This window comes from Paralichthys olivaceus, chromosome 4 (assembly GCF_024713975.1).
Source record: "Paralichthys olivaceus isolate ysfri-2021 chromosome 4, ASM2471397v2, whole genome shotgun sequence".
Lineage (NCBI taxonomy): Eukaryota > Metazoa > Chordata > Actinopteri > Pleuronectiformes > Paralichthyidae > Paralichthys > Paralichthys olivaceus.
In genome coordinates, this window is record NC_091096.1 from 5,132,891 (window position 1) to 5,144,609 (window position 11,719).

At 41.5% G+C, this 11,719-nt stretch overlaps 1 protein-coding gene across 3 annotated transcripts in view; it reads left to right on the top strand.

Moving 5' to 3' along the window:
* The window catches only part of LOC109637140 (transducin-like enhancer protein 4), a 29,615-nt gene extending 20,769 nt beyond the window's left edge, over nucleotides 1-8,846 (top strand). For all 3 annotated transcript variants that reach the window (XM_020099321.2, XM_020099322.2, XM_020099323.2), the window contains exons 9-20: nucleotides 460-582; nucleotides 1,081-1,134; nucleotides 1,226-1,378; nucleotides 1,700-1,832; nucleotides 2,120-2,307; nucleotides 2,836-2,912; nucleotides 3,007-3,256; nucleotides 3,440-3,687; nucleotides 3,826-3,973; nucleotides 5,287-5,437; nucleotides 5,523-5,599; nucleotides 5,705-8,846. In XM_020099321.2, coding sequence (XP_019954880.2) covers nucleotides 460-582; nucleotides 1,081-1,134; nucleotides 1,226-1,378; nucleotides 1,700-1,832; nucleotides 2,120-2,307; nucleotides 2,836-2,912; nucleotides 3,007-3,256; nucleotides 3,440-3,687; nucleotides 3,826-3,973; nucleotides 5,287-5,437; nucleotides 5,523-5,599; nucleotides 5,705-5,812 — 1,710 coding nt within the window. In that variant the 3' untranslated portion in view covers nucleotides 5,813-8,846. The remainder of the gene's footprint in view (nucleotides 1-459; nucleotides 583-1,080; nucleotides 1,135-1,225; nucleotides 1,379-1,699; nucleotides 1,833-2,119; nucleotides 2,308-2,835; nucleotides 2,913-3,006; nucleotides 3,257-3,439; nucleotides 3,688-3,825; nucleotides 3,974-5,286; nucleotides 5,438-5,522; nucleotides 5,600-5,704) is intronic.
* The last annotated feature ends 2,873 nt before the right edge of the window (nucleotides 8,847-11,719 follow it).

The following is an 11,719-nucleotide window of genomic DNA, read 5'->3' on the forward strand; positions in this document are numbered from 1 at the left end:
TGCAACATGGCCGCACCCACATCTGGGAAATTGTAGCTTCATGAAGACGTGGAGACGCTACATCCATCTCTTTTTATGCGTCTATGAGTCATGCAGATAGTTTCAGATATGTTTGTGCAGGTTCGGAGATATTCATCGCTTGGGATTTTGTATTTTGTGGTCACTGATATTTAGAGAATCAACAGGAAAGAATGCGGCCATATCTTTTGATCGTCCACAGAACAAGATGTTCTCACTGGGTTATAACAGACACAGTATTGTGATGCACATATTCAATACAATCTATGGTAATCTCTGGAACAGAGAAACAGGTCTGCACCACCTTAATGACCATGTTTATTCCTACTTTTACACGATGAGCTTCGGCTGATTCATAGTTGATGTGTTTTACAACCAATAAGTCGGTTTTCTTCATCTTCTGATAAGTTAAACATTTGTTGGTTTGCTTGTTTCTTCCAGAGCTCGTCCGTGTCTCCCTCGGCCAGTTTCCGTTCCGGAGAGAAGCACCGCAGTTCAAGCGATTACTCATCCGACAGCAAGAAGCAGAAGACAGATGACAAGGAGTTGACCTCCACGCGCTACGTTAGTGAAGATGTAGAAAGACAACAATTTCTGAGTTGAAGAAAAGATTGCGACAACATAAAAAAATGCAGTTTGAAATAAATGAGGTGGTTTAGGTCGAGGCTGGGGTCTCGAGAGAATTGAGGGACAGACAAAAAAACTGATGGACGGACAGAGATCTGGTCTTAGACTTTGTAGAAAATGTAAAAAAAAAAACGAATGGAAATCGATGAAAGTAGTTTATGGTGCTCTTTGATTACTTTAATTAAATCCTTGATTTTATGATAACCCAATTTCATTATCACCATTATGCATAATTTCATTTAATATCAAATTAATGGGGTGTTGTGTTGTGCCGCACACTGATTATAAGTGTTTTTATCGACAATTAATATAGGCTGATAATTTTGTTTTATCCAAAATGAAACATTATACCAGCGGTTTCTGTATAAACTAGAATATAATGTATTTAGATTTAAAGTAATGGTCACTCATGCTCCTTCTCTGTGTCCGTGCCAGGAAAGTGATGGAGAGAAGAGCGATGACAACCTGGTCGTTGACGTCTCCAATGAGGTACAAACAGTTTGACATCTTTTCTTTTACCGGCTCTCAATGAAATAAATCCATCTTACTCGCTTGTCCTCGTCTCGCTCACCCACCACAGGATCCCGCGTCTCCTCGAGGAAGCCCTGCCCACTCTCCTCGGGAGAACGGGGTGGACAAAAATCGTCTGTTGAAGAAGGATGTTCCCCTGAGTCCCTCCTCCATCGCCTCCTCCAGCAGCACACCGTCATCCAAGTCCAAAGAGATTAACGTGGTGAGTCATGTGGGTTTTTATAGTCTTCTGATTGTTTTCTGTTTTTCATCACATCAATCAAAGGTTTTGTTCCATATTTAGACATTCAGAAATATAATTATACATTATAAGGTAAAGAACAGAATAAAGCTTTGCTGTGTAGGATGGAAAACTCTTGCTGGTCAGGACATGTTCAGTTCAAAGTCTATTAAAAACATCTGGATTTCATTTGAATGGTGACTGTATTACATTTGGACATGGTTGATTGAAACCTGTAGCTCCGGTAAGAGATACCTGCTGCATCACATTTCTGATTACTTGACTTTGTTGTGTGTGTTGCAGAACGAGAAGTCCACAACTCCTGTGTCCAAGTCCAGCACCCCCACATCACGCTCTGATGCTCCAACACCCAGCAGCGCCTCCACCCCCGGCCTGAGATCTGTACCCGCTAAACCGGCGGGTCTCGAGACACTGGGTGAGGGTTCCATTCACCGCTCTCTGTAACTTTATAAAATGAAAATGCACACATGAATATGACCTGGAATTATGGGATAGTCTGAGTTTAGGCCTTTAAAGCTTTGATGCTAATACGTTTTATATGATAATATAGTAGTAAACGCAGGATATTATATTTTAAAGTAGACAATGTAAAGAAAAAGGCAGATGATATGAAAACACAGAGAAGAAGAGTGAAAATTACTCCTTTTCAAACTCAGACGCCAAATTCTACAACTTTTATCCGACGCCATTTTGTCCCCATAGCTCCCGGTCTTCGTACGCCTCTGGCAGTGCCCTGCTCGTACCCCGGGCCGTTCGGAATGGTTCCTCACCCGGGTATGAATGGAGAGCTGAGCGGGGCGGGAGCAGCGTACCCCGGCCTGCACAACATCTCCCCACAGATGAGCGCGGTGGCGGCCGCTGCGGTGGCAGCCTACGGACGAACACAAGTGGTAACGGAAAACACACAAACACATTCTTTGGAGTTAAAATCACGGCTGCGTGTGATCTGAAGAAAAAAAAAACTGTCCTAATACGGCAAATAAATAGAGAGTAGAATTACTTTATGTGATTGTGTGATGTGCACAGATTAAAAGGAAATATTCCTTAGGACTGTAGGTTTCATATCAACAGCATCACATCCCTGAAGTTATCATTGAAATATGATAAATTGAATGCTACTGTTGTGCACTACATGTAACCTCAATTACATCTCTTAAAACTGTTTCTTCATATTTTTATATCGTTTTTATCACAAGATCAATGCCGACAGGATTTGCAGGCTGTCCTCAGTACAGAAGCTGCAAACTTTAGTATTAGTGCATGTTTCATTTTTTAATACATTTTAAATCCAACTTAAACTTGCAGCTTAGAACCGTAACTTAAATTACTTATCATCTTTTTTATATCATTTCAGTTCTAGTATTTTTAGTATTTGTGTGTTGAGTTGGTTTTAAACTTCACCCTCTCATGTTCTGCAGGTGGGATTTGATCCTCACCACCACATACGTGTCCCTGGGCTTCCTCCCAACCTGTCGGGCATTCCTGGTGGAAAACCGTATGCTTCCTCCTCGTTCTCAGCTGTCACCTTTATTTCCTCTCGTTTGCTTTCAAATGTTCCCACGTCTCACCCTCCTTTTTCTTTCTGTCAGGGCCTACTCCTTCCACGTGAGCGCTGACGGACAAATGCAGCCTGTGCCTTTTCCTCCGGACGCACTGATCGGCCCTGGCATCCCGCGCCACGCACGACAGATCAATACTCTCAGCCACGGGGAGGTGGTGTGCGCTGTCACCATCAGTAACCCCACGCGTCACGTCTACACCGGCGGCAAGGGCTGCGTCAAGGTGTGGGACATCAGTCACCCGGGCAACAAGACCCCTGTATCTCAGCTGGATTGCCTTGTGAGTGAGCTACATTGACCCTGACATGCACAACTGATACATGACATGAAATCACATTTTTCATCATAAATGGTGAAAACACAGCACATTCTTCGTTGTTTTACCAGGAATTAGAAATGCATTTATGTATTTTTCACTTTAAACGACAGTAAACTGTACTTGTGTGTGTGTCTGTCACATCAGAACAGAGATAACTACATCCGCTCCTGTCGACTGCTTCCTGACGGGCGGACTCTCATAGTCGGGGGCGAGGCGAGCACTCTGTCAATCTGGGATTTGGCCACCCCAACTCCTCGGATAAAGGCAGAGCTAACGTCGTCAGCGCCCGCGTGTTACGCTCTGGCCATCAGCCCCGACTCCAAGGTCTGCTTCTCCTGCTGCTCCGATGGAAACATAGCGGTGTGGGATCTTCACAACCAGACTCTGGTCAGGTACGCAGCTGTGGGGGGGTGACATGCAACAGTCCCAGAGAATGTACGTCAATGGTTCACAAGTAGAACCCCACTGATAACGATTTTTGGGAGCTCATGCTATTTTGGGTTTGTCTGACTCTATGTTTTTTTCTGCAGGCAGTTCCAGGGCCACACTGATGGGGCCAGTTGTATCGACATCTCTAATGATGGGACCAAACTGTGGACCGGAGGCCTGGACAACACAGTCCGGTCCTGGGACCTGAGAGAGGGACGGCAGCTGCAACAGCATGACTTCACCTCCCAGGTACACACACACACAAAGCACATATCATTATTATTGTTGTGGTATTGCTCTATTTTTTTTACATCTTATAATACTATTTATATTTTATGAATATATTTTTATTCTTAAACAGCTATAGGTTTTACTTTTATTGTTATGTGATACTTAAATGCAGATTTGATGAAAATTCTGCATCACAGCTATTTGCAGTTTGTGTAATCACACCACTTCAGGCTCTGATTTATTGCAGTCATTTTAAAAACTCAGCTCAGAACACTTAAGCAGCCAGTAAAGGTCAGACTGAGCTCTGTGTTTCTGGCCTGTCCTCAGATACCTTTAACATTAATAGTGCTGGCAGTTGGAATTTACTCTTTTTTTCAGGTGAGGGGGAAGAGCAGCAATAATAGACCATTACCGCAATTTTCCTGAAAAGACCAATTTCACCGTCTCAGTGTGCAGAGGAGGAGGAGGAGGAGGAGGGTGTGCATTTAAAGAGAGCTAAGAGAGGGCTGGACACTCGGGGAGCGACACAAAACCGATAGAATGCTTATGCCTTCCAATGAGATCTGTTCTAAACCCAACTTAAAGGTCACATGGGTTTGGTTAAAGATAAAACTGTTTTGATTTAAATCACGTGAAAGAAATTTGTTCAACAAAGGAAAACTGACAAAATTGTTCTTTGGGTCCTGATGGAAGAATCGTTGCTAACTCAGGATGATTTTAGAAACTGAAAGAATTTTGTTTTGCGACTGAAAATGTTTATGATGGTGCATCGACCAACATTAATAGTTATGTTAAAATCAGTGCACACCCCCACAGATGTGTACAATATCCATGAACTAGAGAAGACTATGAAAAAAAGTTTTCCTTATTTACTTAATTTAATGATGATGTGCAGGTCATTACTTTAGATAGAAACAGAAGAGGTAGAGCATCTTTTCAGTTTTTCTGGGTCTGATTATTTTGCACATTAAGGAAAGACAAAGGTGAAAATCTGTGATATAACAAAAACAAAATGCAGAAAGACGGAACACAATGTGCATATATGTGCAATAATCTCAGTTTTAACAACATGAAGAGAACCCAGTAGCGTGCATATCTCCGCCAAGGCCTAACAGTCAAAGCTGCACCAAATTAAAAACACTTCCTCTAAATTTGTATTTCTTTTAATCAAGGTCAACAAATTTTTGCCTGGGGATAAAAAAAAGAATAAATAAATCCTGGATCCAGTTTTGTGGAAATCTGTTCTGTTGCTTACAAACAATCATGCAAACCAACGAACAAAGGGACAGGGATGAAAACCTGCTTATCTACCATAACTGTGGGGTTTGCAGATCTTCTCCCTGGGATACTGTCCAACGGGCGAGTGGCTGGCAGTCGGGATGGAGAACAGTAACGTGGAGGTCCTACACGTCACCAAACCTGACAAGTACCAGCTCCACCTGCACGAAAGCTGCGTGCTCTCGCTCAGATTTGCTCACTGCGGTAAGAATCTATTGAGATATCGTTTGATATGCTTACAAGAAGGAAGTGGATTTTTGTTTTCTTGATGTGTCCTAATCCTCTGCAGGGAAGTGGTTTGTGAGCACAGGAAAAGACAATCTGCTCAACGCTTGGAGAACTCCATACGGTGCCAGCATATTCCAGGTAAGTGTGAAAGAACATAAACCTGTCCGTCACACAGTCATCCTTTATCGCTCTTGTGGTAAGCACATTTTCTACCCTTTCACTCGTCTTTTATTGCTCTTACAGTCGAAGGAGTCGTCCTCTGTGCTGAGCTGCGACATCTCCATAGACGATAAGTACATTGTGACGGGCTCAGGAGATAAGAAAGCGACAGTCTACGAGGTCATCTACTGAGAGGGCTGCGGCCATCTAACAACAAGGCCGTCCTTCCATCCAGACAGTCTGCGATGTCTCCTTCACCGGTGTAAATTTTTTAAAATGTGTATAAAATGGATTTGAATGGAACAAAAAAGTATTTCTTGGACCGTGACCTTTTGACCTCCTGGCAGGGTCACGGATAAAAACGAACAAGCAGAACCAAGCACAGAGATGTTTTTAAAAAGTGTCTTTTTGCTGCTGTGAGAACGAGTGAATGTCCACGTGCACTAAATCTGGATCATATAAATGCATTTATTGTTGTAACAGGATTTTGCGAGATAACATTCCTTTATGTCCCATTTTTATGTATGAGTATAACTTTTTCCAACATGAACACAAGCAGTTGTGACTCATGCAGTATTTTGCCTGTGTCTTACGCTTAGTCTCCAAAAGTTAAGTTGCGGAACCATTCCAGACTCCAGAATATCTCGTCCACAGAGAACTTCTGATTCTGCACCTTCACCACTTTCTATTGACGGGATTACAATAGCATTCATGTAGAAATTAATAGCACAAATTTCCCAAAACCTTTGCTCTGCTTGATTTCATGTTGCACACGTGAAGCGTTCATTTTTGAAGATGTTCCAAAGACACAAGCGTTTTGGAGATCAGCTAAATCTGGACAAGAAACATTAATGGTTCGATTTTAACGTTAAATGTTTGTGTCTGTTGCCTCTGACATTTATTTGCTGCCTGTGTTTCTTACATGTTTTTATTTATTTATTGTGTGTGTGTTGTGTGCGTGTGTGTGTTTCGACCCTTTGGGTATTTGCCCTCGGTGCCCTCACCACAGACTGACCTTTGCACTTGGTTCTGCTCCTGAACTTCAGCCTCCTCTGGCTTCTCTGTGGATTCTGTCCGACAGATTTCAGTGAAACCGTTTGGCGTCGGGGGGTCGAGCGGCCGTTTCCTGCCCCAGGTTTTCTGTCAAGACTTTTGAACATTTGTTTAAAAAGCAAGTGATCAACAATATGGTTGTGATTATTCTTCTGTCAGCTTGTAGAAATAACACAGTGCCTTTATATGCTTCTGACTCCATTTTGTCCTGCTGAGTGTTCACCTACACAAAGAGCTGGAACATGATGGACTCTGCTTGAGTGGTTTTTAACAATTCTTGTTATAGAGTCAACAAAATGATCATTGATCAGTAAAGAAACAAACCTTGATGATCCAGTTAGGACCTGTCGTCCTTTTGGAAATAACCAGGACCAACTTCTTTTTAGCCGTGTCCCAATTCAGTGGCTGCATCCTTTGGAGGACTTGGTCTACATGGTCGGCGGAAGGCGTGACCTTCCTAATATGCAATGGTTAAACCGATATAAGATGGTGTGGTCTATGAAGGATTTTCTATTGCATCACCAACTCATCCCGCCCTTACCTTTGCATTGGTAACTACTCTTCTCCTCTGCACTTGCTGCAGCTCGGCCACCCACATCGCTTGCCAGCTAGCTACACCACTGCCAAGCATTTGAGGTTGTACCCTCCAATTGGATCCTTTGTTGCTGTGGAATTGAAAAATACCTTGGTCACGTTTGAAGGAGTCTCTCAGATGGGACAGCCTTACCCCAATTGTGCCGCTGTAACAAAATTGCTCTTCAAATGCATCTTCCGAAGGATGCGGCCCCCAAATTGGGACACAGCTTTTCTTGTCTCTCCTGCTGTGCTGAACACATGCGTGTGAAATACAGTATTCATGACCACTGGTGTGTCAGTCTGATTGTTTGAAGCATGGTGCTGTTAACCGGACGTTTTTGGTTATTTAATTTGTTTTGTTATTGCTCTACTTTTTACTTGTTTCTGCTGCATCTGTGTTGCACAGCAAAACACTTTGATTAAAAAAACTGTATATCCAACAACACAGTACATCAGCAGTTTTTAGGATCTTAATCAAATTCATAACCACCCAGAACTAATACCTTCAATGTTAACTTAACCAGCAAATTTTCTCACTAAACAGAAGTATCTCAAGGCCCAATCTTAAAGTCTTATATTCAAATATGTGCCTAAACTCAACCTCCTGGTTTAGGCACCAGAAGCTTTTGGGATTTATTTGTTAGAAATGTACAGACTGACGTGATGCGTCTGTCAAGTGATCAGATTTAACTTCCATTTTTAGGCCCATTGCAAAACAAGATCAAATTAAGAAACACATTCATCTACAGGACAAGGTTTCCAGAGGATCGAGTGTCCACAGGAATACAATTGAAAATATTAGAGTGTATCTGATGTACTGCAACATTTTATTGTCATTGTAACAACATCTGTCTTAGAAAAGGTAAATATGATGACAACCATGACCAAAAAAAAAATCGTTCTCATTGCTAATCTTCCTGAGACGCACATATCTCACTTATTTTACATGAATATAAATATGGTTGGAATAAATCAACCTGAGTGCATCTTAAAGCTCATCACAGAAAACCAATGTACATCAGATCAGATATTAAGTCTTCGTACTTTTATTGCACTAGAAACAAGAAAGTTGTTTGTTCATCCTTTTGTTAAAATGTCTTCACAGTATTGTTTGTTGCAGTTGTGACACAGACATAATCTGCACTGAAGTTTTATGGGACATCACACATACAGTATGTACAAATATGCACAGTATGCCACATGATTCAAAAAAGTACTGATAGTTACTGCACTGGTGTAAATGTACATTTTACAGTGTAGTCTAATGGCGTTTGCTTCATGAGAGACCGTATGAAAGATAATTCACTGTTATAACTGACATTCTTGCGATTGTTTTTCAGACAGAAACTGTAAATTCAAAAGATTGCTTGTGATAGTTGTTTCTTGGCCTTATGATGTTCTTTCTTTCTTTCTTTCTTTCATTCCTGAAACACTTCTTCAGTTTTTCCAAAGTCAGCTAAGTTTTAAAATTAAAGCAACAATTCATTCCCTTCTCTGTCAAAGACTTCTGGTCATAACATCTGGTGCCACCTTCATGTACTGTATCTAACGCTCTAAAACGTTTGTCCCCATTAATGATATAAAAATATAAAAAATGGATTTTGGTTGTACTCATTCGAACGTGAATGTTACTCGTCGTCATCTGATCGTTAGCTGGCTAACACGACCTGTCACAGAGAACATATGAATAATGTTGTGTTGAGCGTTTAGCTTGACGGGACTCATGAAGGTTATAAATATACTGTAAACATGTAATAATTCAAGCTTACGGTGAAACTTCCTGTTGCTAGTTGAGTTTTTTTTCTTCAATTACAAAATGCCTTTGCTCTCTTTTTTCTAGTCTGTGGTTGAATAAATTATTGTGTGGACTATTTTGGCTGAGCGTCGTTCTCTGTTAAACCCATAGATGGTAAATATTGAGTATATATTAAAAATTTTGGGTTATTTTGATTGATTTTGTCCTTTTGACATCTGCTGCTGTAACAAGTGGATTTCCTCAGCGTGTTGCATCATAATGTATTGAATCTAATCAAATTTGATTCAATCATATTGTATCGAATCGTACGTATTGTATTGAATCATATCAAATTGCATCGTATTGTAGCTTCGCACACTTTGTTTTGAGCTCACTCGGTTGCATTTATAATCCTCCTCCAGAGCCACTGCCTCTAGAGCAGTGAATTAAGTAAGAGCCAGTCCGGCAGTGAACTGATGTTAGTGGAGTACAGCACATGATTCTGTAAAGTGGCACTTAGCAAACATTATGCTAGCCGGCAGTCAGGAAGTTAACATGGTCGTTAAGGGTGTTGGAGGATGATGAATCTGACAGCAGAGGTCATAAATGTTTAAATGTGAAGAAAATCAGCTGCATCAGCACCATGATTCAACACGTGCACGTTGACGCCTTCTCGCCATTGTGTGGCCTGTTTGTTTAATCCAACTTCTCTGTCTGTCAGGAAAGTGGGCAATTTGCAAGCTGCAAGGGCTCTCGATACGAAAACGCTGAAGTAGGGTGGCTCGTTCCCACGTTGCATCCCCACCTTTCCTCCTTCTCTCCCTCTTTGGGCTGTTTGAAGTGCCGGTTGGAGAGCTGCAGCAGGAGTAGCTATCATTCACTGTAATGGTGGAGCGTCCTCCTCCACAGCCCTCACTTAGATCACTTAATCCACTTCAACCGTCCAGCGCTGTGCTCGGCGTGAACACAGCACGTTCACAATGGGTGGTTAGACAGACTAGCGCTGACCTGTCAGCTTGCACTAAAAACACTTAAACCCTTGTTTCTCACAGCTCATTTAATATGGATGTGGAGTTACGGCTGCTGCTGTGAGTCACAATCCAGAGCTTTTTTTGGCATGAAAGTTTGTCACGCCACACTTCAACGCAGACAATTTATTGTGACAATTACTGTCATAGTCAGGTTGTTCATATCATCCACCACTGATTCTACTCACTGTATTTAATGGCTGTGAAGGGTTTTTAAGGTTTGGGTGTTTATCAGAGTGGTGATGTCGACAAAAATGACAAAGGGTGTACCGGCGGAAATGCCAGAGTTATTACAGAATTGAAGGACAGGAGAAAGAAAAACAGAACAAGAGAAAGAAATGGAGGTAGAAAGAAAGAAAGAGAGGTAGTTGGGTGGATGAATGGATGGATGGATGGAAATGCCAGACTAGTTATAGAATTAAAAAAAGAGGAAGAAAGAATGGGAGAAAGGAGGGGAGGAAGAAAGAAAGAAAGGTAGGTAGATAGGTGGGTGAGTGGATGAATGGATTGATGGATGAATGGATGGATGGATGGACGACAATGTGGATACTGTGGAAACCCATGCATCAAGTCAGAAAGAAAGAGCTACACTAGATTTTGTCATAAGCCGTGAGCAGAGAAGTAAACAAAGCAGAAGACAAACAATCTGTTTTTGCTGTGTTGGGTCTCGAACAGAAATAAAGACTCTTAAAGAAGCAGAGCTGAAAACACGGACTCTTCGTGCAGAATCATTCGGTGGGTGACTCTTTCCAAAGGACTGGAGAAGCAGTGACATTCGATTGTCAAGGAAACCATTAGAATATTAACGATGGCACGCAAAGAAAAGGCGAGGGTTGACAACTAGTCGAGAGGTTTGTAAATGTGGGAATTGTGGAATGAAATATGCAGCGAGGCCAAGGTGGTCGGGTCAAGTGTTCTGTCATTAACATTTAATACATTTAATGTGTTGCCGAGAGGAATAAAGCTTGTTGTCACAGACTGTGGGTTAAGCTGTGTCACAAGTCCCTCAGAGCCACACTCCACTTTTCATTTCTGCTATTTATGATCAAATGTCACGATACTCAAAGATACAGAGAATACTTGATTTTTCACTCTGTTACACTGCGGATGAGAAACAAGGCCATTTTCTTCAGCTGTGCTAGCAAAGATCAATTGAAAGATACTTTCACAAAATGTCTCTCAGCTCCAGCTGCTTGTCCCACAGACAGAAGTGTCCTCAACATCTGGACACAGACTCATTGATGCAGGACGGTCACGTTTCTCTAACAGCTTATACAAATGCAATTGGCTGTTTGTTCATAACAAACACTAGATCATGAAAATGTGATCATAAAGATGGACGACATGGCAGCCCCCCAAAAGTGAAACCAGCATCTTGATCGCCACCTGGTGGCTGGTCTGCAGTATGAGGCATAAATCCCACCGTTGCCATGTTAATGGATGAGACATGGCAGGGATATTTCAACTGTCCAAGATTCTCTGTAAAGTAGCTTCCTTTGTTTTATCTAACCATGTTTCCTGATTTGACCTAATTTTAGTTTTATTATTGGGAGGTCGTGCTTAAATTTCTGTTTGGTGTTTTTATTCATTCATTTACTCTCTTTTTTCCTATGTTTTATGTATTTGTTATGTTGTATGTTTGTATTTTTTGTATTCTTTATTATATTTCGGGGGGTTCCTATGTATTAGCTTTGAAGCTCATAGCAT